This window comes from Mesitornis unicolor, unplaced genomic scaffold (genome assembly GCF_000695765.1).
Source record: "Mesitornis unicolor isolate BGI_N332 unplaced genomic scaffold, ASM69576v1 scaffold14386, whole genome shotgun sequence".
Taxonomy (NCBI): domain Eukaryota; kingdom Metazoa; phylum Chordata; class Aves; order Mesitornithiformes; family Mesitornithidae; genus Mesitornis; species Mesitornis unicolor.
This window is the reverse complement of record NW_010189021.1, coordinates 59,162-86,954: the sequence shown is the minus strand read 5'-3', so window position 1 is coordinate 86,954 and position 27,793 is coordinate 59,162. Positions and strand designations below refer to the sequence as shown.

General features: G+C 41.7%; 1 protein-coding gene across 1 annotated transcript; it reads left to right on the top strand.

Moving 5' to 3' along the window:
- The first annotated feature begins 631 nt into the window (after positions 1-631).
- CNGA3 (cyclic nucleotide gated channel alpha 3) lies at positions 632-23,759 on the top strand. Its single transcript, XM_010185929.1, has 6 exons — positions 632-732; positions 9,169-9,285; positions 10,673-10,852; positions 17,774-17,881; positions 18,789-18,895; positions 22,351-23,759. The coding sequence occupies exons 1-6, from the start codon at positions 632-634 to the stop codon at positions 23,757-23,759; spliced, it is 2,022 nt and encodes a 673-aa protein (XP_010184231.1).
- Positions 23,760-27,793: the final 4,034 nt, after the last annotated feature.

Here is a 27,793-nt window from a genome sequence, read left to right as displayed (position 1 = left end):
TCTTGTAGAAGCTGGGCTGCTAAATACCTTCAGAGAGCTTGCCTTGAAGCAATGTCATAAAAATGACAGATGGAAATAAATGGAAAAATAACCTTGTATGTGTTTAGTGCAGAGTTTAGGTAATACGGAATTAATACATGCATATATTAAGCTGAGGGATAAATTTCATTAGTTATCTGCTTGGTTAACATACATTGACAGATTAAAAAACTTAATCGTAAAATAGATAAAATTAGCACAAGAGGATCAACTTACAGTGGTGGTATTGGTTGTCTTAACACATGTATTGCCTTGCTTTTGGTAATAGGTGTGACACTGAAGGTATTCAGGAGGCCCAGAGACTGGAAAGAATATAGTTTCATGTAACCCTTTTCTGTGGTCACTATGAATTTTCTTTGTTAAACTAGCACTTTTTTTCTGTCTAGTGCAGGTAAATCAAGAAACAAGTATCATATTATGTGTGTAAATATCACTGGCTATTCTTTAAATGTTTGAATTAGCTTTTTGCTATTCATTGTTTTAATAAATCACTCCTTTTAAGTATTAAACACATTTATTTTGCAGCCTTCACAAAATGTTTTATTTTTTCCTCTGTTTCAGCTGCCATTTAGATGTTGATATGTAAAGCAAAATGGCAAAAATCAACACCCAGCACTCATACTCTGGTATGCACAGACTGTCTATCAGAACAACCGATGAAGATATTGAAAGGATTGAAAATGGCTGGAACAGGTAGAGTATTCCTTTCACCACAGTCAGATTGCTGTCTAATTTGTGGCATTATGGGAGTATTACATGTTGATATTGTTGACCCAGTGCACTTAACTGACTTAATGATGTATATTCAAAGTACAGAAGAGACAGCAACAGGAGGGTCATCATGGCTTGCAGTTTTGGAGCCAGAACCTGTTTACCTCAGGAGTAAACCCCATTTTCACACCAGCGGGAATTACACCAACTCATTAAGGAGAAAACTCTTTCTCATGTCACCACTCCTGTAGCCAGGTCTGTGCTTCCCCCAGTCTGTGGGATTTGGAGAAGAAGGGGTCTTCCCAGTGCCATGCAGTGAAAAGCCTCGGGAAGTTTTTTAAGTAGCCTCTGCAAATTGCCTAGTTCCTGTGATCGGGAACACTTGTAATGTATAAAGAATATGTTGTACTGGCTTTCCAGAGCCTCCCGCGGTGGAACTGTAACAGTTTCTTTACATTGACCTTTCAGTGTTTTGATAGTTTTAAAGTGCGTGTTTAAAATGCGTCAGTGAGCTTGCACTTACGTTTTACACAGTACCAGTCATTTGTCCAGTCTGGGCAAACCCTGCTGAGCCTGCAGTGAAGTGTCTGATGATCCGCAGCACCTGTACAGACTGGGAAAAGTGTTTTTCTTTTGGCTTGTTACGGTCAACCACCTCTGCTATGTGGACCTTGTCAGACTGTATCTTGCTGTCCAAATGTGTACCCAGACTAGAGCATACAAGATCCTGCTGGGCTGATAGGACTGCCTGTGTTACGATGGTTTTGATTGCATGCCCCTCGCATCTAGTATGGATGTGGTCCCTGTCCTGTTTGAATTAGCCCTATTTGTTTTTTCTTTCTGCTTTGCTTACATCATACCTTCTGTCATGTAGGTGTACCTACGCTAGCCAAAATGGAGCTGCTTCTATTCTGCGTGGTATGGCTTGCTTGACTGAGTTATACTACTCTCCCTATCTCTCCTTACGGAGATTTGCAAGAGCTGTGTCACTTTGGATCCATTTATAGTGATATCTCAGAAACAGGGAACACAGAGATCAAAATGAGCTTCTTCCTTTAGTTTTTTGAGTGTCCTTTTTGTTGAGGATATCAGTGACTGGCAGGATATGAAATGGAATTACTGACAGGGATGCAAGAGCGTGGTTATAAAGGTTTAAATGTAGAATTAGATCACTGCAGTCATCTGCAATTTCTGAAGCAATGACTTATGACAGAGGGACTGAAATATGAATTGCACTTTTATCATGATGATGATGGTCTTGAAGAGGCATTTATTTAAAAGAAAGTTTGCTGTTGTCAGCATTAATTACATGAGTTGATAGATGAGTAAAAAGATACAATCTCAGTGTAAGAGTTCTTATTTAAGGTTTTTGGATTGCTGAAATGATTGCTAGTAAGTGTATACAGTACCTTTGTAATATCAGTCAAAGCATTCTGACACACATTTTTAAAATTCAGATTTGTTTTAGAATATGTCTGTACAAAAAGATAGACCCAAACCAAAATTTTAGTCCTCCTTTGTCTTGTAGCAAAATATACATTGAAAAAAAACATTGAAAAAACCCCAGGTTTTTTAGAGTAACAGCATTTCTCCTTTGCCTTTATCTTGCTCCAACTCCTGTTGGCTATAGTTCAACAAAGCAATTAAGCACATTACTTAGTTCTCATTAAAGTCAGTGGGTGTTAAATTTATGCCTAATGCTAAGGATGTACTTAAGTGCTTTTCTGCTGTGGAATGAGGTATTATCAAGGAAAAGCATTCACTGAAACAGCTAACAGAGAGCTGCTGGTGATCTTTAAACTGTCATTCTCTGTTATGCTGAAGTATGTGATTTATGTGCCTGTATTCTTACCGTGTAGTGTGCTATTAACTCGGTCCATTTTGTTAAAATGAAAATCAGTAAACCACAAAATAACAAATGACTCTTCATTTTTAAAATCCAGCCTCTGTGTAGAAACAGCTCAAAGAGGACAGGCAGCACATTAGCTGATAGACACAGTTGGGCTATCCAAAAGTTGGAAGTAGGATTCAGCTGTGCCTTGCAGACATCTGATTTCAGTGTCATTATCAGAGTAGGTGTCTTAAGTTTCTGCTGTCATCAGTGGAGATGTAGTCAGTGCTAATAGTGGAGCCTTGGGAGCTGTTCAGCTTATCCTGAAGTTGAATATCTCTTCTGGCTCGTTTGGCTGTGTTGATTATGAGAGGTATTTAGTTGCCTAAAATAGGCATCTAAAGCTATTTGAGATACCATAGAGTATCTGAAGCGTTTAGCTGGGACTAATGGGTATAAGGTAAGACCTGTGTGCTCTGGAGAGGTCAGATAAAGTGTTTTGAGGTATTCCAAATGGTACTAGGCTGCTATATTGAGACAACTGAATCAACCTCTAAGATGGCAATTGACTATAATGGGAACTTATAAAACTCAGCTTATATTAGACACCCTAGTTTGGATCACTGCCGTCTGGAGCCAAATCCCACCCCTGACGTCATTACTCAAAAGGGCTTCAGCAATTCCTGTTTAACTGCTCAGAACTTTAAAACAATTACTACTAAATGAAAGTTCTGGATTATTTGCATGTGTTTTAGGTGAAAATGATCTTCTAGGGTTGGGTTTGTTTGAAGATCTTAGTGCAAATTTAGAGCCAGATTAAGTCAAGGCAAGGGACAGGTACAGAGCAGGTGCTGATGTAAATATCCTTCCCAGAGCTTACTCCACTAGATATCTCAGAAGTGTGGAATAAATTGGCCTTTAGAGAGCTGAAGAGGGATGGAGCAGAAACCTCAGTGTCAGTGAGCTTTCTCTAAGATATAGTGACATTGCTACCCTGGTGGAAATAAAACATTTTTCAGCATAACCTGAGGAGGCACAATAATCTGCTGATGTTTCTGCTTTGTAACCCGCTCTCCATTTCTTGGCACGCTGCATGTTCTCTCCTTATGTTGATTTCAGACTCTGTAAAAATGAAGTGAAAGCTATGCCACGTGCATTGAAGGTGTTACATCAAAAGCTCCTTCTGTAACTGTCCGTCTGCGTTAATATAAAGCCAGCTGACAAATAAGGCCTCTTTTATTATCTGAACAGGGTTGAGGAAAGTCAGGAAAGAGTATGTGAGTTTTATAATAGAGAGTTATAATAATGGAAGGAAGAGTTCATTTGAAATGTACTTTTAATTTACATTTGTGTGAATTAAAGTGGAATATGTTTGTGATTGCTGTGTAATACCAGACAGGTGCTTTCATGAGGGTTGTCTGACAGAGTCCTTTGTGCATTGTTTTCTGATCCTGTTGCAGATATACATAAGCTGTATTTGTAAAACTGAAATGCATGCACTTCAGTACTGTTTCCACAAAATTATTTTGAATTCCCTGAGTTGTCTATTCATGTTGCATCTGTAACTTCTTTGTAAGGTAAACCTGAATTTATTTACAAATAGTTGTATTTAGTTATAACATAAACCTAGTTGTAGAAATTCTTGATGCACATGTAGAGTAATCAGAAAACTGCTTTTTAAAAAGTCAAGCAACCAAATAAAAATGTAGACTTCAAAATTTTAGTAGTTGAGTCCATAATCCACCCAATTTGATTCCAACAGTTGAGTCTGAGAGTTGTGCCTTTAAAAAGGTGTACAGAATACAATCTTTGCAGTTACTGTGTCTAATAATTTATTGGTAAGAATCTGGCCAGTGAGTAATTTAAATGATTTGACATTTTTAATGCATTTTATGGGACTCTGGATCAGATTGGAAGGTGTTCAGACCAGGTCACAATAAGCATGCCATTTTCTTTCACCTCGATGAAAACATTTCTCCAACATACTTCTGACTCTTGACACTAAAAGCCATACCTTGGATTGAAAGTATTGGGTTGTAGAGGGTACCATAAGTGCTCTGTGTAGTACAGGTACATTAAGTACTAGCAAGAAGATAGACGGTAAAACTCTCAGTGTTACTGATGCATAAAATATGATGAGCCTATGTAGGGACAGTGGAGCACAGCTTTCCACACTGCTGAGGAGTACGGAGGTGATGATCATGCACACTAAGCACTCAGCAGATGTTGTATTTAATAAGTATGACTCTGCGCTTTTAAGTGGAGCTGGTAGGACAGTATTGCTTTTGGTACCTGATCTGACTTGTTCAGAGCTCACTCAGCTCTCTGCACTGTTCTGCATTGCCTTTCCAGGCATTTACTCAAAATAAAGCTGAACTCTTCATTCTTAGCCTTTTATTTATTGGCAGCAGATACCCCAGCACAGCAATGTCAGTAATAAAGGAGGCTAAGACTAAAAACAAATTATGAAAAAGAAGTAAGAAGGATAGTTAGCAGTGCAGTTTGGATAGCAGTTTTCAACTGCTGCTTGGCTCTTGTTCTCACTGATAAACCAACACAGTTACATCAAAGTTGAATATCACATAGTGTTCATTGTATTTCAGTATGCCTGATTTCCTGGGCCTGACCTCCGTGTAGGGTTTTCTTATACTGATAAGGAATGCGCTCTGATAATCTCTTTACTTTTTGAAATTCTGTTTGGAAGGATACCTAGAGTATGCTAGGTATCCATGCTTATTTTGGTTTTCTATATTATTATTCGCAACTTTATTTTGTAACCCTTATATTTAATTACCTGTATTGAGTTCCTGCAGCTTAGTGAGGTATGCCTTATCTGAGTCACTGATTGAACACAAACTTCTAATCTATCCAAATGTGAAACAAAAGATACTGACTTAAGCCTTCATGAAAGGCTATCTATTTCTGCAGAATACAATTTTCTTTCACATCTGATTTGTGACACAATTATTTTCTAAGGACTCCCACTATCTTCTTTTAAAAATCTATTTTCAGGACTCAAAAGTAGTAATAATTGGCAAGTAAGAACAGAAGTAGCAATATTAGACATTATTGCTGTCAAAGATCACACAAAATGTATATTTTTCTGTAAAAAGAAATAAAAGGACTTAAAAACAGCCATAGCAGTGCAGTCTCAAAGACTGACTAGTCCAGTATCCTTTCTCCAGCAGGTCTGTAGGCAGATGCTCCGGGAAGTGAGCCTTGGTAAAGTCTCAGTTCCAGTGAAGTCAAATTCAAAGTTCCAGTACTGAAAGATCAGGCTAAAATCCCATCTGTTTTCTCAAAGGCGAGTTATTTCAGTGCTATAAGTAGTCTTACAGTTATGGGAACTCATGGGCCTTGGCAGACACTGCACGTAGCTTAGCAATATGATCACTGGTTGGTTGTGTGCAACTGGGCTGCTCTGGTGTTTTCCACACCTGGCAATGGCCTGAGGTGCCTCATCTAATTGCTGTCAGAGCCACCCTGGGGCTCTGCAGCAGGTTTTGCTCTGCTGTGCAACGGGAAATTTTGGCAAGGAAGGGAGCGGCACTAGGCCTGCAGTTGTGCAGGTGGTGGCGCCAGGCTGGTAAGAGCAGCAGTGGTGTTGCTCAGGTCTAACTACTTACTGTAAAATCACCATTTTCCCTTTCAACCCAACCAAGAGCAAAAACAAAAGCAGATGCGTATTTGCTTTGAGTCATAAAAAGGAACCGCACTGGTTGAAAATCCAGACTGTTAAACCCCAACAGTGTGTAAGAGAACAACACTGAAGAAAGCAGTGGGCAGTAACTTTAAAGCCCCCTGGGAATGACCTCAATGTTGAGGGAAAGGTACTAATGCCTTACAGGAGTTGCTAGAGTAGAAAACATGCTTCCCATAATTGTTTGTCTGCACAGAAAGGAAAAAAAGCAGGCAAACTGCAAGTATCTGCAAGATACTTTCCTCTGCCAGCAACCAGCTCAGGAGATTTCTTGTAGGCTCTGTGTATCTGGTAGTCCATGGTGGATTTCTGTTCCATTGTTTGGACTCGTTTGACTGGGTCCAGAGGAAGGCCTCAAAAATGGTCAGAGGACTGGAGCACCTCTCCTATGGGGACAGGCTGAGAGAGTTGGGGTTGTCCAGCCTGGAGAAGAGAAGGCTCTGGGGGACCTTATTGCAGCCTTTAAATACTTGAAGGGAGCGTATAAGAAAGATGAGGGCAAACGTTTTAGCAAGGTCTGTTGCGATAGTACAAGGGGTAATGGATTTAAACCAAAAGAGGGTAGATTTAGACTAGATAGAAGGAAGAATTTTTTTACAATTGGGGTGGTGAAACACTGGAACAGGTTGCCAAGAGGGGGCAGAAGCCCCATCCCTGGAAACTTTCAAGATCAGGTTGGACAGGGCGCTATGAAGATGTCCCTGCTCGTTGCAGGGGGATTGGACTAGATGACCTTTAAAGGTCCCTTCCAACTCAAAACAACTTATGATCCTATGATTCATGAGTTCATTCTCCCCTAGAAGCCATGTTAACTTTGGCATCCTGTCCTGGTTTTTCTGGGATTGAATTGTAGAATTCCAGTTTAGTGTTTCAGCAGAGCCAAATTTCTGAGAAAGCTGCCGTCTTTGCTGATAAGATTTTTGGTTTTGTTCTCAATGGCAAATATTAACATTTTTCAAGGTTTTGTCTGCACCTGTGGTTATAGTTTCCTTTGGTTTTGATTTTTTTTTTTGTTTTCTTCTCTCTGCACAAGAAAGAGGGGAAGCAAAAGCCTGGGGCTCTCTGGGATAGGTGCCCCAGGACAGATGATCCAAGTCTGATCCAAGCTGACCAATAAAATGTAGTCTCTCCTGTAGACATCACACTCACTGTAAATTGGAGAGTTTGCAGGGGATGACCCCTTCAACCGTTCTTCTTTGCCTTTTATCCTTTTGGCTCCTTTGATCCCTTCCCTTCTCCTTCATGATGGTGGCCCAGTCTCAGTTCCTGAGGCTTACCCCTCCCTTGTCATGTTTTCTTTGGTGTACGGCCAGTGGCTGCTGTTTGTGAGCTGAGTATAACTTTGATCGCTTTATTAGCATTGTTCATATTCTTGTTACAATTAATTGGCATTATTATTAATTAAGTTTGGGTTGTTTTAATTATTAAATAATTTAATCTTTATCTCAACTGACAAGTTCTTTACTTTTAATCTCCTAATTCTCTCCCCCATCCCACCGGAGAGGGTGAGCGAATGAGGTGTTTTTGAGTTGCTTGCCACATCCACAGTATTCTCAGCTCCCACAACATAAACTAGATTATAGAAGTTTTTCAGTACTAAGCAGTATCTGGAGAAGAAGAAAACAGTTAACAAGTTGAGAATTCTGGAAGTGACAGGACGTGTCTTTTTTTTAGCTTGGTAGCATGGTTCTTTGTGTAGAAATAATAAAGTTTTAGTTCTCTGTTTGTCAGTTTCTCAGCTGTGAGTACACACAAAATTGAACTGCTAATTATCCTTTTGTGGGCATGCAAAATGGTGTTGCCAGTTCTTATGAAGGTACTGCAAATATCATTATAGTCAGTGTTTTCCTGGCAATATGGATTAACAGAGTCTTGTGAGGGTTCTTGTTTGCATTATAAAAATGGAAAAAAAAGTGATCCTTAGTGGATGTGACAAAGTCTTGTAAAAGTGAATACTAAGCATAGAATCATAGAATGGTTTGGGTTGGAAAAGAAGTTTAAGATTATTGGGTCCAACCATCAAACCAGCCTCAAATCTGCCACTAGACCATGTCCCCATGCATGACATCTACTCATCTTTTAAACACCTCCAGGGATGGTGACTCAACCACCTCCCTGGGCAGCCTGTTCCTTTACTGAGGAATTAAAAGCACAGAGAAAACCTTCGGAGTTTTATAAAAGAATCCAGAGTGAGCCATGGTAAAATCCCAATTCCAGTGAAGTCAATTTCAAAAATTCCAGTAGTGAAAGATCAGGCTAAAATCCCATCTGTTTTTCTCAAAAGAGAATTATTTCAGTGCTGATAAGCAGTTTTACAGTTATGGGAATGCATGGGCGTTGGCAGACAACACTGCACGTGGCTTAATAATGTGATCACTGTGTGGTTGGTTGTGTGCAACTGGGCTGCTGTGGTGTTTTCCAGACGTGGTAAGGGCCTGAGGTGCCTCGTCTCATTGTTGCCAGAGCTTCCCTGGAGCTCTGTAGCCTCTTTTGCTCTGCTGTGCAACAGGAGATGTTTCAGTGAAAAATTCAGTGGCATTAGGCCTGCAGTTGTGCAGGTGGTGGCACCAGGCTGATAAGAGCAGCAGTGAGTGGTGCTGCTCAGGCCTAACTACTGTAAAGCTACTGTTTCGTGTTGGATGGCCCAGGAAGGGCAGGGATTGGACTAGATGATCCTTTGAGGTCCCTTTCCAATCCCTAAAGTTCTGTGATTCTGTGTGATTCTGTGTGAATATAGGCTTAGTTCTGTCTTTCAAATATATGCCATATTACTGGAAAGAGGACAATTTGCCATGTTGTTTCCTGATGCGGTGGTGGAAAGAATCAGATGGGGGAAAGTCTGCTGGAGGCTGTATGGAGTTCTTAAAAAAAGTATTTGTTTTTGCAGAACCCATTCACTGTGTGAGGATGCATCTTCAGAACTGCAGGGGGTCATTTCTGTGGAGGGAAGACATCTGTCTGAATCCCAGACGAGCTCATTCACAGGCACGGGAGCAATGGCAAGGTAACGTGCTAATGAATACCATTTCCACTATTAAGTTTACATATTTAAAAAAAACACAACTGATCGCAATTTGGAGGCAAAGTAAGAAGAACAGTGACTTTCCAAAGAAAATGAATGGAGTCTAGCTGAAGAAAGTACATTAAAAGCAACAGAAGTTACTTTTGACGTTGATTCTGATCTCGTTGCTTACTCATGGCTAATAAAAACCTTAGAACACTAGAGATGCTGAATGAGCTTACATAGATTAGTCTGAATTTAAAAAAAAAAAAATGTTACATGACCATATCTGAATATATTGAATGCTGAGGAAGTGCATGAAGTGAGGCCAGGCTGTAAAGTAGATGGGTAAGTGTTTGGTCCTGGCTAATAGCTGATGCGATGTTTGTTTGCTATCAAATAAGACATAATGATTGTTCTCACATTGGTAGATGGCTCTGGCAAGGGAAGAGACAGAGACTTTTGTGTTGGGAGTGCAAGAGTTTCAGTTTTTAGCATCCAGTTATGTTTTTAATGGAGTGGGAGCCTTAGTCAGCAAAATCCAAGTCAGTGATTTGCTTAAGTCATTTACTTTACAGGGACTTCCACATAAACCTGAAGTGGACCTTAAAAAACTTACTGTGTCTCCATTATTTTCAGTTTTTCAGAAAAAATGTTTCTTTTTGAACTTTGACAGAAAACATTGTAAGGATTTGTAATGTGAATTAGTGGGTAGAGAAAAAGATACGTAATTATACAGTGATAAATAAATTACGTTGTCATGATTTTTTGCTTATCTCATTTCAGTGCTCAGCTAGAAATTTAGGATGAGGAAATAGTGCTTCCTATGCAGTAGGCAGGTTTGTATGGGATAGGCAATTAATATGTATGCAGAAAGACCCTTTAAAACCACAGGGAAAGTGGCTGATTTTTTTATCATTCCTTATTTCAAAATCCATCCTCTCTGTCCGACTATTCAGCTTTTGTTTCCACTGTGTGTACTGGCCCTTGAGCATGTGATCCTCTGAGTATCTTCTGTCTCCTAATTCTGTCAGTCCAGGGTCCCCCCATTATCAGATAATGTCAGGGGTTTGTCAGAAGTCAACTGTCATACCTCAACCACTTGGTTTGTCCACCCTTGGCAAGAATGTTTTTCTGTTGCTCCTGTGGTGCTGGTACAGTGGACTAGGAGCTGATGTGTGAGATACTTTCCTGATGAAAGGTGCAAAAAGGTTAAGTATGAAACTGTGGGAAGTGACTGGGTTCACACAGTTAATCCATCAGGTTTAATTTCATGGCAGGTGGAGAAGTGGAGAAAAATCTTCCTGGGCTACTCTGTGGAGAACGATTTAAGGAGATGTTCTGGTGTCCTTGTGTGGCTCAGTCAGTGTTGTCTGTCTGTTCTGTGCAGGCTATCACGATTTGTTGTATCCGTGAGGTCATGGGCCACAAGACATTTGCAGCACGAAGACCAAAGACCTGATTCTTTTCTCGAACGTATCCGAGGGCCAGAGTTCGTAGAGGTGTCCAGTAGACAAAGTAACATCCGCTCCTTTCTGGGTATCCGTGAGCAGCCTGGGGGAGTAAACAGGTAAGAAGGTGTGTTTATACTTTAACAGAAGACAACTGAGGTTATGGTATTTTCTTGGTGATTAGGATGTAAGTTTTATTTTAAGAAAGGGGTAAGAAGCTTAGAGTGAGAGATGAACAGAGTATCTAATGCTGCCCAGGAATCTTCACATAACCAAAATATTACAGAGTTTGACAGACTTTCTCTTTCCCACTCGAACGCATGGTGGCAAAGATCTTGAAGTAAAGGATTTTAATCATGCTGCTCCAGGCGGAATGGTTTATCAAAACTGGAATTTCATCATATGCCACCTGTGCAACTTGATGTTACTAAACTCCTTTTTACTGAGCATGAATATGAATGTTTCTATTTCAAGAATCGAGGATGTTGTTAGCTGTGGCTTTTCAGGACATTAAAGTTATGCACGTTATCTGCGGGTGTTAGGAAACACCAAACAAGCAGTTGTGCAAAATGTGTCACTGCTTTGTTACACCTACAGTTCAGCTGCCAACATTACAGAAGGCTTCTGATGCAGAAATGAGAAAATCTTCTGGCTGCTGACTTAACTTATTAGCACATACTCGGTCTTTGGTAAGGAAGACCGGTTCAGTCTTATCTTAAATTTTTTCCTATAAAATGACAGAGGTTTTAAAGACAAATCTTTATATGTTTACAGTCTCTTGACTTGATGAATTGTTATTACTTTATATGAATTATTACTTTATAAATATATGATACAGTATGTTAAATTTAACTCCAGCTAAAAGAGAAAAATTGGGTCCTAAGACAAAGGTTGACTTTCTGTTTGGCATTATGCATTGAAGCATAGACTACCATAAACATTGGTAGGTAAGTGGGTAATAAGTTGATTTGTTTCAAAATGTCTAGCTAGTGAGTCAGATTAAAGCAAGAACTTTTGAAAGTCTGTGCATGATACAGGTTACCTTGATTTCTTGTGGTCCAGCACAGCCTTATTATCTTCATTTTATCTACTCCTTAGAAATTCAGCTCAAAACCACCTTTTGTTGAATTAGCCAGACTGTCATCTGATTTTTCAGATGTCTCGATCAGTAGCAACTGCAGATTCAAAGTAGTTAGAGAGGACAACATTGATCCTAAGCCAACAAACCTCTATGTAAGGCCATTAGAAGAAGTGAATTTAGGAGTACCCATCCTTCATTTCTCAGTTTTACACTCTTGCCACATGACAGTAACTCCCAGTTGTTTTATTGTGAAGGCTTAATTCTGCAGGAATGGTAGGTGTGCTTGTTACTTATCCACAAGCCTTGGCGCTGCATCTGTGAAGAAGACTTGAAAGGATTGAAGAAAGCTTAAAATAGTAGCCAAATAAGTACAGGGCTAAAAATAGTGAGATGCATGTTGCCATGCACTGAGACACCTGAGAACAAGCTTCAGACATCAGATGCAGTCACAAACGCGTGTGCCAAGCACATGGTAGAAAGAAACCGGTGCCTTGAAATAGTTATGCAAAGGGGCTTATCACTGCAGTCAACGTTGACCTTCCTAATCTTATCAGTGCATATGCGAGGAGGTCGTAGTCAGTCTGTCATGTCGGTGGACACGTGCATGAAATACCAACAGTCTTTGCGCTCTTTAATGTGTTTTATTTAACTTGCTGCAGTCGCTGGCCCTTGGCCAGGTTTAACGTCAACTATAGCAACAACACCAACGAAGAGTAAGTACTGATAACTTCCAAACACCTTTCTACTGCTAGCTCCTCCCCTTTTCCCCTTTCCAGCCTAGTAACATTTGTAGTATAAACTCCTTATCTCTTCCTAAGCCTTTCCTAATCATGTAGTTTAGTTATAAAAAAGGTCTAGTTTTCCAAGTATGCAAAGCATCCTTCATGCTACCTGTGAACTTCTTTGTGTTTGAAGTTACCCTTACCTTTCAAGGAGTGAATTTGATTAAGCATTTAGTCTTTACCTCCTCTAGTTCAGCTGGCTGATTTTACTGCATTTCCAATTGATTTACTGATTCTTCAGTTTTTAAATCAGATTCATATATTAATTTTCAAATAGTGATTTTCCTCTTTTAACATACTAGTCCCTTTGTGCAAATAAAATGCCCCAGAAATTTCAGGTTGTCAAATAATAAGTGAATACTGAACAAGGTACCAAGAAAACACTCACATGTGCAGTCTAAATGAAAACTAACCACCTTTTTAAAATGTATGTTTCAGTTCAGCAGATACTGTTGGTGTAGATGTAGAGAGAGTGACAGGCAACATAGTAAGGCTTACACTGCAACAGAAGCTCTGAGAGAAGCTGTCCTTTGGAGTCTTATATTTTTGACAAGAGATGCAATATTACACCAAAGAGAAGTCCCTTGGAAAGGTGAAAAGCTCCTGTAATTTAAAATCACCCAGCACCAATGTTTATTGCATGTCATAGTCCACAGCCGTCTGAGGACATATCTGCTCTGTAGCATCCAGCAGCAGATCTGTTCTCATGCACTATTAAAGTTAATTTTTTTTTATTGCATTCCATATAAAAAGAAAAGATTAAAAATAATCAGGACAGTTTCTGATTAATTCAGAAATACCTTTAGGAAACTCTTGGGTTTTTTTCTCCAAATAGGTCCATCATGGGCGAGCTCAAACTGTAAATTTTAAATGATGCTGCAAAACGTTTGTGCAAATACCTGAACAAGAAGTCTTCCTGCTCCTGAAGCAACTTTTTGGTTTGGTTTGCATAACTTTTATTAAAAAGGAAGTTCAGTGTGCAGTGAACAGTGACAGAAATGGGCAGAATTTTATTTAGACTGGTATAAAAAAGGTGCTAAAAGCCTGGAGCCTAGCCTGCTAGTCAGGGCCCAAAGGACCGATTAGGATGGAAGTGCTGCTTTCTTACTCTGTTCCTGACAGTGACTCATGTACCTTGGGCTAAACTTTCATCCTTCCACTGCTTCATTATTTCTAAATGAAGACAACACCTGTCTGTCTACCTGCCTGTCAGTCTGAAACATACTTGATTTGCAAAGTGTTTGACACATGAGAAATGCAAATATTTGACTCACTCAAAGACTCTGAGAGTGTTTTTATAGGGGCTGATGAAGACAAGTTTTCTAAGTTTGAAGATGCACACTTGTTTTAATGGGCTGTATACACAGAATGGGTGCCACTGTGTTGCTGTGAAAGAGGACAGGCACAAACAACTGCTTTATTAGTTACTGATTTCCAGTTTGCTCAGTAGCACTAATAAAGAAAAAAAGATGCAGGTCTTTTTGAAGCATTGGGTTTTTCATTATGTTAAAGACTTAAGCATGCCTGCCCTTGGGGAACTGTAGGTGATGCTTTCAAGTCTTTGATTGTGGCCAACCTTTTCCTCTGACTGACTTCCACTGCCAGCCTAAAGTAGGTGGTGGGAGTGTGATAAGCTGGGAGTTACCACTATAGAGAGATGAAAAGAGGCCACAGAAATGGCCTTTCACTTACGAAAGATACCTGCACTTGACAGATGAGTTTGTGGGACATCTCTGGCCAGAGAAAAGTAACTATGCTGTGTGAAGGAATGTTTTTTCTCTTTAAAAAAAAACAAACGTAAGAAGTTGGGATTGTCAAAATATTCGCTCCAAACTTTGCTACCGCTGAGGCTTTTTGGTTGATTCTGTCTCAACCTGTTTTCCCTGCATAACAACATCCACAGATGTACAGTGGCCCTACCCTTTGAAAATTTATGTTACATGTAGCTCTTCCTTTCTGGTGAGAATGCCAGACATTTGAAGTATTGAGGAGCTATGTTAATGCTAACAAGAGCAACTGTGAATTCACCTTCAGATCAGGCACTATGCGTAGTAATGTGCAGTGAAAACTTGGCATGTTTTTTAAATAGGAAGGAGTTTTCAGGGCAGATTTGAAAGAGAAGCCATAAAAGTGCAGGGGGATCAGTAGCAGAGAAATAAATACTTGAGCAGCAGTTCCCACTGCTGTATAGAAATCAGTCTTGGTAAATGAAAACCTGTTTCTTTGAGTTGAGGTGCATGTATAAATAGAAATCAGTAAACCTAAAGGTTTTTTCTACTCCAGTTATACTCCCTTGCAGTGTATGTTTTTAAAGGTTTCAGTGGTGTTGGTCAGCTTGGTAGGTATTTCCCTGGACATGGAGGAGTGTAGGATCTCAGCATTTTTTAACGAATGAGTCTGGGCATTTCCAAATTACACTGTGGTACTGTATCACTATGGAAATGCCCAAGGGTAAGAACTGGAACAGGTGCTCATTGCTGATAGGTGAAAGCTACCCACCATCTTAAAATTGGTGACTGTTGTCTTCTCCCTGGGAGTGCTTCTTTCTCCCTGTAACAAGCACACTCATAGATAGGACTGCCATTCACAGCACAGACTTTTTCTGCTCTGAGTAATACCAGCAAGTGTATGTGAGGAGCACGAGTGAGCTCACTAAATTTTTTACCTGTTGGTTCAAAATGTGTAAGTAGCACTTTTTCAACTGTTATTACGTATTCTGTCTTTACTGTGGGGTGTTGCTGTCATTGAACTAATTTGTCCTTTATTGGCACCAGTGCAAGGGGAGAATCAGACCCAACCTTGGCAGTTCAAAGGAGGACACGTAGCTCCCTTGGGAGCAAGAGTCCATGGCTTTCATCCAAACCAGACCGTATGTTTATACATGCATTATCCACATACACTGCAGTGTCAGGAACGTTTAGTCTTTTCTGTCTAACCAATGGGAACACTTTCTGCTTTAAGGAATGAAGAAATTTCGAGTACAAAATGAGGAGATCTGAGATGATGGATCTTCTGCTTGTGCAAATGAGTGCAGTTCTTCAGGTTACATGATTCTTGACCAATGCACGTAGCAAATTTAACTCTAAGATGAAGGTTGACAGGATCTTCGGAAAGATGTTAACTGCAGTGTTGAAGAGGGTGCTTGGGCCTGTCTGCGTAAGTTAACATAGCTCAAGACTCTTCTGTTCAAACCTAAGAATGGGATAAGTCAGATCCATCTTTCTGTCTCACCACATTCTAAGGAGCTAAAGGCCGTATGTACTTGAACAGAATGAAAATCCATGTCTGCAGTTCGATCTTGCAACTCGGGTCTGTGGTAGGATATCTTGTAGGTTATAATTATGTTAAATGGTCAGTATTTTACTTTATTGCATGAAAACTAATTAAGAAACATGGGGACAATTGTAATTCCTTTTTAATCTAGGCAAAATTCCCATTGATTTTAGCGAGGATGGAATTTTGTGCTTAATGTGCAGCCTTTGAATACAGTGGCAGTCAAATACAGGGAGAGCAACTTGGGCATGGTGCCTCTGATCACACATAGACACCTGCATCTGAACTGGGCAATCCATTCTTCCTTTATAGTTGATAGAAAGAAAAAAATGCTGTTGAAGCACGAGTCATCTCATAGATCTGGACTATGAGATATGGACTGTCTTGTAGATACAGCACATCTCTACTGCAGAGGTCTAAAATAGGTTGGCTTAGTCGTGTTGACTATAAAGCCTTTATAAATAATGAGTGCTATGTAGTTACATGAGACACACCTCTTTTATCTACATTTGGTGCTTTTGTTCAAATGCTGACTATGATTCTTCTCCAAGGCAATGGTTGAAGCCAGCAGTAATTAATTAACTACAGCTATGTTGGTTTGAGGAAATGCTTTGTTGGCCATGAGGAAATTCAGCCTCATTTCATTTCATTACCATTAAAGCTTCAGACAATCACTGTGAGGTTTTGGATAAGCCATTTGTAAGCCATTTCAAGTTCTGTTATCATCTGATAGATTTCTTTTTAAGTGCCTGAGTTCTGACGAATGAACCAAACTGGAAGCTTTTAATTAAAATCAGCCTGGTACACTGCTGTCTGAAAAGGTCAAGAAAGAGTGAGTGACTAATGCACAGAATCAGCCAGCTGCTTACCTGCTGTGATAGTGGTGTGCTGGTGTCAGTTCGAGAAGCCTCAACCTGTAACACATTTATGCCAGTTGGATCCCTGTCGTGCTCTGTCCGGAGTCCAGTCTAGTTCCCTGTGCATCAACATCCACCCTCTACCTTAACTGCTAGAATATCGGTAATATTGCTAAGCTTTATGTTATGTTGTACAGCAAAAAGGAAGAAAAGAAAGAGGTTAAAGAGGAGAAAAAGGAGGAAAAGAAAGAGGAAAAGAAGGAGGAAAAGAAAGAGGAAAAGAAAGATGACAAAAAAGATGATAAAAAAAAGGAAGAGTAAGTATAAAGAATGAGTGCGTGCTTGTAACACACCTCCTACACTACAAAACGTGGTATGGCATTTCATCGTAACACTTCCATGACAATTCCTGATCTGTAGGCTGTGGAGTGTTAGCCTGTCAAATCTTTAATACTTCTTTCCCCTTTGGAAGAGTGCAACTGCTCAACAGACTTGTTGAATCTTTAAGACCTGTGTTTAGACCTGTCATGAACAACTTCCTAGGTCAGTAAAGGGTATTCAGCTATCTCTGGTCACTTTGATTGCTGTGGAGATCACTTTTTTACTGCAAGGCTACTACATATGTGTTTTACTTGTTTAAATGTGTGCTCATGTAGTCATTTCCCTAATAGAATTTGCCAAAACCATCAGAATTAATCTGCAAAAGAAGGCTCTTTCTCTAGCATTAAACCATTGCTTCTAGCTGGAATGATAATAAGAAACATAACTTCATATGCAGAAAGGCTGTGGTTTTCAGCCTGGGTAAAGTGAATATCTGTTTTTCTTTCCGCTCTTGCTTTTTTCCAAAGTTGGGTCAAGCAAATAAATACAGCATGGCAGTTGGGGTGAAACTAATATTTGGTATCTCATCTGGAGCTGCCTGCATGGAAGGTTTCTCTTCTTAGGCAGCTGTGAGCTCATCAGGAGGTAAGCAGCTTCCAGAAAAGGGAGATCCAGCCTGTCACTTCATTACATTTCCAGTGTAAAACTGCACATTTTACTTTCCAGGAAGAAAAAAGAGATCTTTGTGATAGATCCTTCAAGCAATATGTACTACAACTGGCTCACCATAATTGCAGCACCTGTGTTCTATAACTGGTGTATGCTAGTGTGCAGGTATGGATTTAAGTTAATAATTATTTTAAAGTTCAAGTATAGTGTCTCATTATGTTTCCTATGTGAATCGTGCTCTTATCTTCCTGTGGTATTTTCTGGGTGGCTTACGTAGAAGATTTGCAATTAATACACCACCAGGGATATACGATATACATACCACTGGGAACAGATGGCCAGTATTTATTTTTGTCTTAAACCAGTTTATTATGACTTGCAGTGAGCATCCTCTGCAGTGCTGGCTGTGGCCTTTGTGTGCCACCTGCTGGCTGGTTGCAGAGATGTCCCTTGGCCACTGTAGGCTCAGTAACCACTGCTGAAGATGGGTCTTCTGGTCACCAGCAGAGAACAGAAGGGAGGGGTGTAGGCAGTGCTGGGTCATCTTAAATTAATACTATGCATCCATAGATGCTTGAAGGGCAGGAGGCTTTTACTCGAGTTATTTACTTTCCGTTGTAAAATGTGGAAAACTCTTTGAGTCAAAGTAGTGGAGTGCTGTGGGAATGGTTCACCTGGGCTGTGTCACACGTCAGGGAGGGGTGAGGATGGCTTGCCACTCAGAAACTAATCTTTTATTTGGGAATTATCTTAATGCAGATGTGTATCCCTTGAAATCTGATGCATGTTTATTTGTAGGGTTGTGTATGTGTATTCCTCCATAAGTGCTCTTGTGTGGCATACATGTGTTTTGAGTTTTGCTTCTGGCGTAAACACCTTTTGAATTCTGAAAGATCCTAGTATCTGTTTAGACACAGATCTAGTGTGCAGATGTCTAGGCATGGAGTTACGCTGCCCTTAAGTTTTCAGTGCCAGTAATGTGCACTGACTTGCTGCTAGGACACACATTGAAAGTTCTCTGCTTATGCAGTTGGTGTAATTTAGTTTTCTTTTTGTATCTTTGTTTTTTTAGAGCCTGCTTTGATGAGCTACAAGTTGACCATATTCAATTATGGCTGTTCATGGATTATGGCTCTGATGTCATCTATGTTCTTGACATGTTTGTTAGATTCAGGACAGGTGAGTCTTTTTGGGGATTTACAGTGTCTTCAGATACAGCATGGATATAAAGGCTGGAAGCAGAAGTTCCCTTGTGGGTTCTGACCAGTTTAGTGTCCTGTCTCCAGCAGAATCCAGCAGCAGAGGATTTGGGAAGATAAAGTGTCTGACCTGCTTGGGTTGTTTTAAAGCTGAACATCACTTTTAAAGCCTGCACTTCACTTGTCTTTTGAATTCAGTTCTCTCAGTGCCAAACGCTGACTGAATAGCCACTGTGATGGACTGCATGGGGAAGGGAGAATAAGGCACATTCCTTGTCATTATTGCTCTGTGCATGATAATATTTCACTGCCTGGTGGTGGTACAGTGTTAACCCAGGAGGGTGGTGGTATGGGATCTCTGCTCAGGTCTTGCCTTCTGGAAGGAAGAGTGAACCTAAAGGAGCTGTGAGGACCGTGAAGTGGTTCTCTTCAGCTTCTTGTCCTGTCTCTTCAGCTTCTGTTTCTGTAGTCCAGGCAGGCTGAGAAGATTTCATATTTGAGCGTGCCCAGCTGACAGCTTCCAGCCTTAAAGTCAGCATCTTTTTTAAACTAAACGAGGTCGTAATATAGGCCTAACCAGTGACACACAGTGATCCATACCATTAAACTGCTAGAATAGTCCTTGGTGTAATTTGGTGCATGCACTTTGGTGTATGGCAGCTAGCACTCTCTCAGGCAGTGTCTGGGCACAGCTGGGAGAACAGCAGAGGTTGGGTGGTGCTCATGGTGTCATTTTTGGAGGGTGCTGGGAGAACTTACACATGAATAGAAGCTGTCATTGTAGCTGGTCTCAGGGCCAGAAAATGTTGCCCGGCTTCTATTTACTGGTATGGATGCAGTCCCAGAATGTCCCTTGAAAGGGTCCAAAACCTTACTGATCATTATAAAAATGAGAATTCTTTAAAGTCTTTGATTTTTGAGTTTTCTTTCTTTTTTTTATCATACTGACAGCTTGACATTAATTATGGCTTGTGACAAGTTGTAAACATAATTACAAGACAGAGGCTAAAAATGCTGTCATTTGGGTATCGCTCATAGCAAGCCAAATTCTTAAACTTAGCAAGTACCTTGCTCAACAGGAAAGTCTATTTCAGATAGCAGCCTAAATCCCAAGACTGCTGTATTTGGGCTGGGGGTGGAGGGGAAGTTCATCTTTGTGTAGTTAAAATGTCAGCTGTGCCCAGTAAATGTCTCTTCTACAGTTATATCTGTTATTGTAATGGGAAAGAACTGAGCAGAAATTGGGCACATCCAGGCAATGCAAGTTATAAAATTTCCAGGGCTGTCCTGATAACAATTTTACAGCTCTTAAATGTGGTTAAAAGGTCGGCTTTGCAGGCCTGGATTGGAACTGCAAACCTGCCACTGAGATCTCCCACATGCTTCAGTGCAGGTGTCTGCTGCAGTTTTGGGCACTCAGATAAGGAAGTTGCTTCTTTTGGGTGCTGAAATTTTGGTCAGCTCTCGTAACAACCCCTCCCGGCCTTTTCCTGTAAGTCTGCAAGGTCCATGTACCCTGGAGACAGAGGTCCTGGAAGCTTTTGGGGGAGAATGTAGCTCCTTGCTGTCGAAGAGTGAGGACTGGCTTTGAACTGGGATCTAGGTAGCCCTGCAGCTACCGTGATCCAGAGCAGCTTCTCTGTGGTGTGTCCTGTCCAGCTGCAGGGCCAGTTTCACTCTCTTTCACCTATTTGATGCCGGTGCTCTGTGAAGCAGAAAAGACTGATGTCTCTCAGCAGCTGATCATGTTTAACATACCTCACGTTTTGATGCTTTCAAAAGGTTTTACTATAGGACTTCAGTTCTGTGGAGGTATAAAAAAGCACTGAGGGGCTTTTATCTCCCTTCAGTAGGAAGGTGTTTTCAAAGTAATTTTTAATAATTGTGAGTCAGAAATTCTTCTGCCTGGACAACTTTTCTGTGTAGTTGCATAACTCTGTTAATAAGAGCATATTTGACCAGCTCTTTTGGCAGTTTTCTGGGAGGTAACACATTCATGGCACAGGAATTACTTCCATTTGTAGTCGCTATCAGTTTGCAGATCTCCAAAGACAGATAGGATGAGGGGTAATGGCTTTAAACTGGAAGAGGGTAGATTTAGACTAGATATTAGCAAGAAATTCTTTACTGTGAGTGTTGAGACACTGGCACAGGTTGCCCAAGGAAGCTGTGGATGCTTCCTCCCTGGAAGTGTTCAAGGCCAGGTTGGACAGAGCTTTGAGCCACCTGGTCTGATGGGAGGTGTCCCTGCTCATGGCAGGGGGGTTGGACCAGATGATCTTTAAGGTCCCTTCCAACCCAACGCAACTCAACCTGTGATTCTGTGATATCCATGAGGCAGCTGTACAGATACGCACACGTGCCAGAAATTCAGCTGGGCTCTGTAGGGCAGAAGGAAGCGCAGCTCGCTCGTCCTCAGCAGATGCTTCCCTGAGAAAACTACTGTTTGTGGATTGCTAAGGGATTAGCAAAATGTGATAATCCCTGATACACAGGGAATGTTTTGCTTTTCTCTCAGTGGATTTTTCCTCCTGACTGGCCTAGGGTTGGACATCCTCACTTGCAATTGCAGCGAATATTTTGCAGTGCATAGGCTGTTCTCTCTGCAATGTTTTCAGTGAGGTACAAAGCAGCCTGTACTGCGCAGGCAGCATTTCTGTGAGGACTCTTACACAGGTGCAGTTTGCTTTCAGATCTCTTACCGCAGTTTATGACTTCTCATAATTTTAAAAATCTGTTACTTTCTGAAGTCTTATGAATGAAGATATACCGATGTAGAAAATTCTGCTCACTAGCGCTCTCACTAGAAACACACAAAAAAGTGCAAAGCATTTTTCCCAAAGGTAAAGGAAAATCCTGTCAGCTTTAATATTGGACTCAAGAGGAAAAGCATGGCTCCAGGAGGGGAAGGAAACCTGGATTTCATGATCTCAAGGGTATCTTTATTGTTCTGAAAAAGTTCCCAACAATCCATTATACCTACTTATTCTTGGCATTTATTTAAAAATACTCCACTGTTATTTTATACACAGTTGCTTAACTCTTGCTTAACTTTAGTTATGAGTCATGCTTGTGTTTCATTCATGAAAAATGAGATATTTGAATCTCCCCTTTCTTTTTTGCAAAGATATCCAAAAGACAAAGGTATGGCTGTGCCAGCACAGTGGAAAACTGCGGGGAGCACTGTGGTAATAGTAGAGTCATTGCTCTACATCATTATATATCAGCTTTGAAACTTCACTGAAATATTTACATTTGCAATGAAATGTTTTTCATTAAATGAACTCATAGCGTATCAATGTCTGTATGCGTAACTAGTACTAGTTTTAATGTTCTCAGGTGTCTGAAATGTAAGTCACTCTGTATTGTTGCTAGTAATGGTGAACTGCGCTTTTATTCTAACAAGTAAAATACGTCTTTTTGTATTCTTTGAAGGCTTCCTTGAACAAGGCTTGCTAGTTAAGGATGAAAAGAAATTACGAGATCATTATACCAAAACCGTGCAGTTCAAACTGGATGTGATGTCTCTTCTGCCGACAGACCTGGCATATTTGAAGTTTGGTTTGAACTACCCTGAACTGCGATTTAACCGCTTGCTGAGAATTGCTCGGCTTTTTGAGTTTTTTGACCGTACAGAAACCAGGACAAATTATCCAAACATGTTTCGTATTGGCAATCTTGTCTTATACATTCTTATCATCATCCACTGGAATGCGTGTATATACTTTGCGATTTCAAAGGTCATTGGATTCGGGACCGACTCTTGGGTCTACCCCAACGTGTCTGTTCCAGAGTATGCGCGCCTGTCTAGAAAGTACATTTACAGCCTGTACTGGTCTACGCTCACACTGACGACCATTGGAGAAACGCCTCCTCCGGTGAAAGACGAAGAGTATCTCTTTGTGGTCATTGACTTCCTGGTGGGTGTGCTCATCTTCGCTACCATCGTAGGTAACGTGGGCTCCATGATTTCCAACATGAACGCCTCCAGGGCAGAGTTCCAGGCCAAGGTGGATTCCATTAAGCAGTACATGCATTTCCGAAAAGTGACAAAGGATTTGGAAGCCAGGGTTATCAAGTGGTTTGATTACCTCTGGACCAACAAGAAAACAGTGGATGAGAAGGAAGTTCTCAAAAACCTGCCCGACAAGCTGAAGGCTGAAATTGCCATCAATGTTCATTTGGACACGCTGAAGAAAGTGCGGATATTCCAGGACTGTGAAGCTGGACTTCTTATTGAGCTCGTGCTAAAACTGAAACCTACGGTCTTCAGTCCTGGGGACTACATTTGCAAAAAGGGAGATATCGGGAGAGAAATGTACATTATTAAAGAGGGAAAATTGGCTGTGGTGGCGGATGATGGCATCACTCAATTTGTAGTCCTAAGTGATGGCAGCTACTTCGGTGAAATCAGCATCCTGAACATCAAAGGCAGCAAATCTGGCAACAGGAGGACAGCCAACATAAGGAGTATTGGTTATTCTGATTTGTTCTGCTTGTCTAAAGATGATTTAATGGAAGCCCTCACAGAATATCCAGAAGCCAAAAAGGCTCTGGAAGAGAAAGGGCGACAAATTCTGATGAAAGACAATTTAATAGATGAGGAAGCAGCAAAAGCAGGAGCTGACCCAAAAGACTTGGAAGAAAAAATAGGAAAACTTGAAACAGCTCTGGATACGCTGCAGACGAGGTTTGCTAGGCTCTTGGCAGAATACACCTCATCTCAACAGAAGGTGAAGCAGAGACTTGCCAGAGTAGAAACCCGAGTGAAAAAGTATGGCAGTGGCACCTTATCAGTTGGAGAAGCAGAGGCTGAAAAACCCGAGGAGGAGAAAAAGCAGTAATGGAGTATTTCCATTTCCTCATTTACTGGAGAAGGTTGAAGCTTGTGAAAGCCATACATGTATGTAAATATGTGTGTGCATACATAGACATGATTATTTTTATACCAGCTCAAGAGAATGGTTTATAGCATTTTTAACTGAAGCAGTATTTTCTTGTATATAGAACATTGTCACCACCTTCTTAGGGGGAGACTTTGGTCTGGCATTTGGGTACTTTTTTGTACTGGGAGTGGGTTTCTTAAACGTCATGCTGAGAACGTCTGTTACATGTGGTACATACATGTGGGTCTTGACACAGTGTCTCATCCCATGCTAAGAAGCCATTGTACTTAAAGTAGAAGAGATTGATTGGGTTTTTTTTTAAGGGCTTAACGTGTATTTATAGGATCCATGCTCTACCTTGCCACTTTAGTAGCCAATTAAATGCGTGGATGCACATCCAGGCTTCTCAAAAAATCTTTGCTCTTTTACAGTGAAGTGTCTCGGCAAAAAGTTGGCCTACAGCTATGCAGCAGCATGTACCTGGTCTGTGCAGGGTAGCTGTGCATGGGTGCATCCGGATGCTTTGGTCTGATTCTATCTGATGAGCCAGCTCTGCACAAAGGACGGTGCTGACAGAGTTGCAGTGCTCATTCATGGCCTTTCTGGCACGCTTTGTGGCAGCTTTTGCTGTTCTGCAACTGCTTCTCATGGGGAGAGAGTAGAAGATTTCCCCCACCTATTTTTTTAGCACAGCCCCATCCATGCTGGTAAAACCCTCACTTGGAAGGGCATCCCCAAAAGCCCGCTGGTGGATGGTATCTGTGGCAGTGTGGCTTCACTGAACTGGGGAAGAAAAAAAGAGGGTCGTGGTGTGTGCAGCTCCTAAATGTTGGGTCTTGAGTGAATTCCTCGTCAGCAAGGGGACAGTCCCAGAGGGAGGCTACCAAGAAACTGTCGAGCAGTCTGTGCCACCCCGCCTTTCCCTCCAGCAGGGTTTCTTCAAGGCTGGGAGAACAAGTCCTGCATTGCAAAGTCTTTCCTGCTCCTAAGTCCATGTTTTCTTCCTCTTCGTTTCATTTAAGATGCCTACCCCACCTCCTTTCACTGTGAAAGATTGCTGCCGAGTGGTTGTCTCTGCTGCCAGCCTGGCTCTGTGCCGGATACACAGCTCCGGTCCTCTCAGTCCGCGGCCACATTCAGGACAGATCGGTACTGAGAGGGTTTCTTGCTCTGTCACATGACAGCCTCAGGATTTGCCTCCTCCACCCTGCTGCTTCCTGTTGCTTTCCAGGCTTCCCTCCCTCCCACTGAGGGGATTTCTCTAATAATTATTCTCCCACTGAAAGATACCAGCTTTCTTTTTATTTTTTTGCTGTTCAGTATTTTTCTCTCATGTGGCTTTGTTACTTTTATCCTCCCATCCCTCACTGGCTTCAGAAGAGTGTGGAGCAGCATCTATCGCATGGAGGCTGGATCCTCTAGCAGCATTAGGTATGATCAGGGGCAGCCTTCTGCCTTTGAGTTGTCCTCAGCCCTGATTTAGGAACCCTCACAGCATGCAGGTAGAGTTGGCTGTTCAGAAACTGGTGAGGGTGGTTTAACTAGATGGTAGGAAAATGAAAAGAGGTGGGGTGGTTGCTTTGCTAAACTGAGTAGCACTGCTCAGAGTAAGCACTCACCTCTAGGCAGGCTGCTGTCCCCTTCCTGGTGACACTTTTGAGCCTGAGGAGAGAGACAAATACGACAATGACTACGGAACAGGGCTTTGCCAGCAACACTGGCAAAGAGACCACTAGGTAGTAGATGCCCACACATGGCCTATGTCTGAACTCCTGTTACCATCAGCCAAGAAGCCAACTAGAGTTAGGTATCTACTGTAGCCTGGGCTTAACTTCTATTATCAAGACTTCCACTAACTGTAACAAGGGCTTTGGAAAGTAGATGAGACCTATATATGGTCAGCAGAGTTCAGGAGTTTTGGCTCTTCAGCTGAATCTTATTTTTTCCAAAGGGCTGAGACAAATGGTGGAGGTAAGAGAGGCTGCTTTTGGCAGGGGTCCAGTGCCCCCACTTCTGCACTGGGGAAGGCAGGGGCGAGGTGGAGCTGGGTGTTGGAATATTGCTGCGTACCACTGTAAGCACAAATGGCACAGTCACAGGATGCTGAACTTGCAGCTCTCATAGAACTGTGGAATGGTTTGGGGTGGAAGGGACCTTAAAGATCATCCAGTTCCAGGTTAGATCATCTTCTTCGACCAGGTTGCTCAAAGCCCCATCCAACCTGGCCTTGAACACTTCCAGGGAAGGGGCATCCACAACTTCCCTGGGCAACCTGTGCCAGTGTCTCACTACTCGTGAGTAAAGAATTTCTTCCTAATATCTCATATAAATCTACCCTGCTCTGGCTTAAAACCATTGCTCCCCTTCCTATCACTACTTGCCCTTGTAAACAGTTACTTCCCTAGCTTTCTTGTAGGCCCCCCTCATTTTTACACGTTGGAAAGCCACAATAAGGTCCCCCTGGAGCCTTCTCTTCTCCAGACTGAACAGCCCCAACTCTCTCAGCCTGGCCTTGTAGGGAAGGTGCTCCAGCCCTGTGAGGGAAAGTGCTCCTGCCCTTTGATCATGTTTGTGGCCCTCCTCTGGACTCGCTGCAACAGCTCCATGTCCTTCTTATGTTCGGGGCCCCAGACCTGGACGCAGTACTCCAGATGGGGTCTCACCAGAGCAGAGCAGAGGGGCAGAATCACCTCCCTCACCCTGCTGACCACACTTCTTGTGATGCAGCCCAGGATGCAGTTGGCTTTCTGAGCTGCAGCTGCACATCACCAGCTCATATTGAGCACCTTGTGACAAAGGCAGGTACCGTGCTCGCCCATGGCTGGCGTTCACTGTTGTGTTATTTGAACACCGTATCTGGTAGGGGTTTCATACGTATCATGTTCTACATCAGTCATCATCCTCTGTAAATATCTGTCTACCCAATGTACTACAGCTGTTCCAGGCTACTAGGTGTATACAGATAGAACTGTTTAAAGTATTATTTATATCAAATTTATACCAGTTAAACTCACAAACACAGGAATGCTTCTTTGCCTGATGGATGAGAACAGCTTAATCTATCAGTTAAATACATTTGCTCTTCCCTGTCCCATGCCTCTTGGTCTGGTTTTCACATGCCAGAAAAAGAAATAGCATCAAAATTCTATTAGCTTCAGTCTCTTTCAAATATACCACTTTTGGGATCATGAAATCACATCCTTTGCCATCTTTCATCTCTGTAAGATGTTTTTTCCTCTTTAATGTGGCTACAGCATGTACATTAAAATATTTTCAGTAACATTCAAGTAGCTCTGTGTTTTCTCTTATTCATACCCCTCTGGATTGTAGCATTTCATGACAGACTTTGATAATGACAATATTACACGGCCCAGAAAATTGCGAGCTGGAGCAGAAATCTGAAGTGACAGAAAACCAAGTGGGAATGGCGGTGTTCTCCCCTCACCAGGAGACAGCTGGCACAGGGATTCAGTCCTGTGTCCTGATTTCACACTGTCACCGTGTTTGCAGATGCCACACAGGCACGAGAGCCTGACCACTCACCTTACCAGAAATCTACCCCCAAGGCATTAGGCAGTCCCTGGCATGGGCTTGGCTGGTCCTTCAACCCCAACCCCACCACAAGAGAAAGCAAGGAACAGGCCAGCTCTCACAGAGCATTTGAACATACACTCTGAATTTGCAAACGAGGGTTTAATGGCCACAGTGCTCACTTCACATGGGTACAGGAGCCAGCCCATGCAGAATTGGGTGGCCGTAGGGTGTACTGCTGCTCCAGGATGCCTGTGCTGAGCGAGACACCTGCTCGGTGAGGCCTGAGGTGTTTGGACATCTGCAAAAGGAAGGTAAGGCTGGTGGAGAGGTACAGCCACACTCTAGGTACTGCTTGGAGTGAGCTTGTCCAGGAAAAGGGCCTTCAGCCATGGGCCCTGCTCCCTAACAGCAAATTATTCAAGCCCTGCTGCTCTCCAAAGTACTCTCAGTAGCAGCAG

Bases quoted from the DNA above. Each gene is read 5' to 3' on its own strand.
- CNGA3 (XM_010185929.1), top strand. From the start codon at position 632: ATGGCAAAAATCAACACCCAGCACTCATACTCTGGTATGCACAGACTG. The intron at 733-9,168 runs GTAGAGTATTCC...TTGTTTTTGCAG, and splicing joins ATTGAAAATGGCTGGAACAG to AACCCATTCACTGTGTGAGG. The intron at 10,853-17,773 runs GTAAGAAGGTGT...TTTACTTTCCAG, and splicing joins CAGCCTGGGGGAGTAAACAG to GAAGAAAAAAGAGATCTTTG.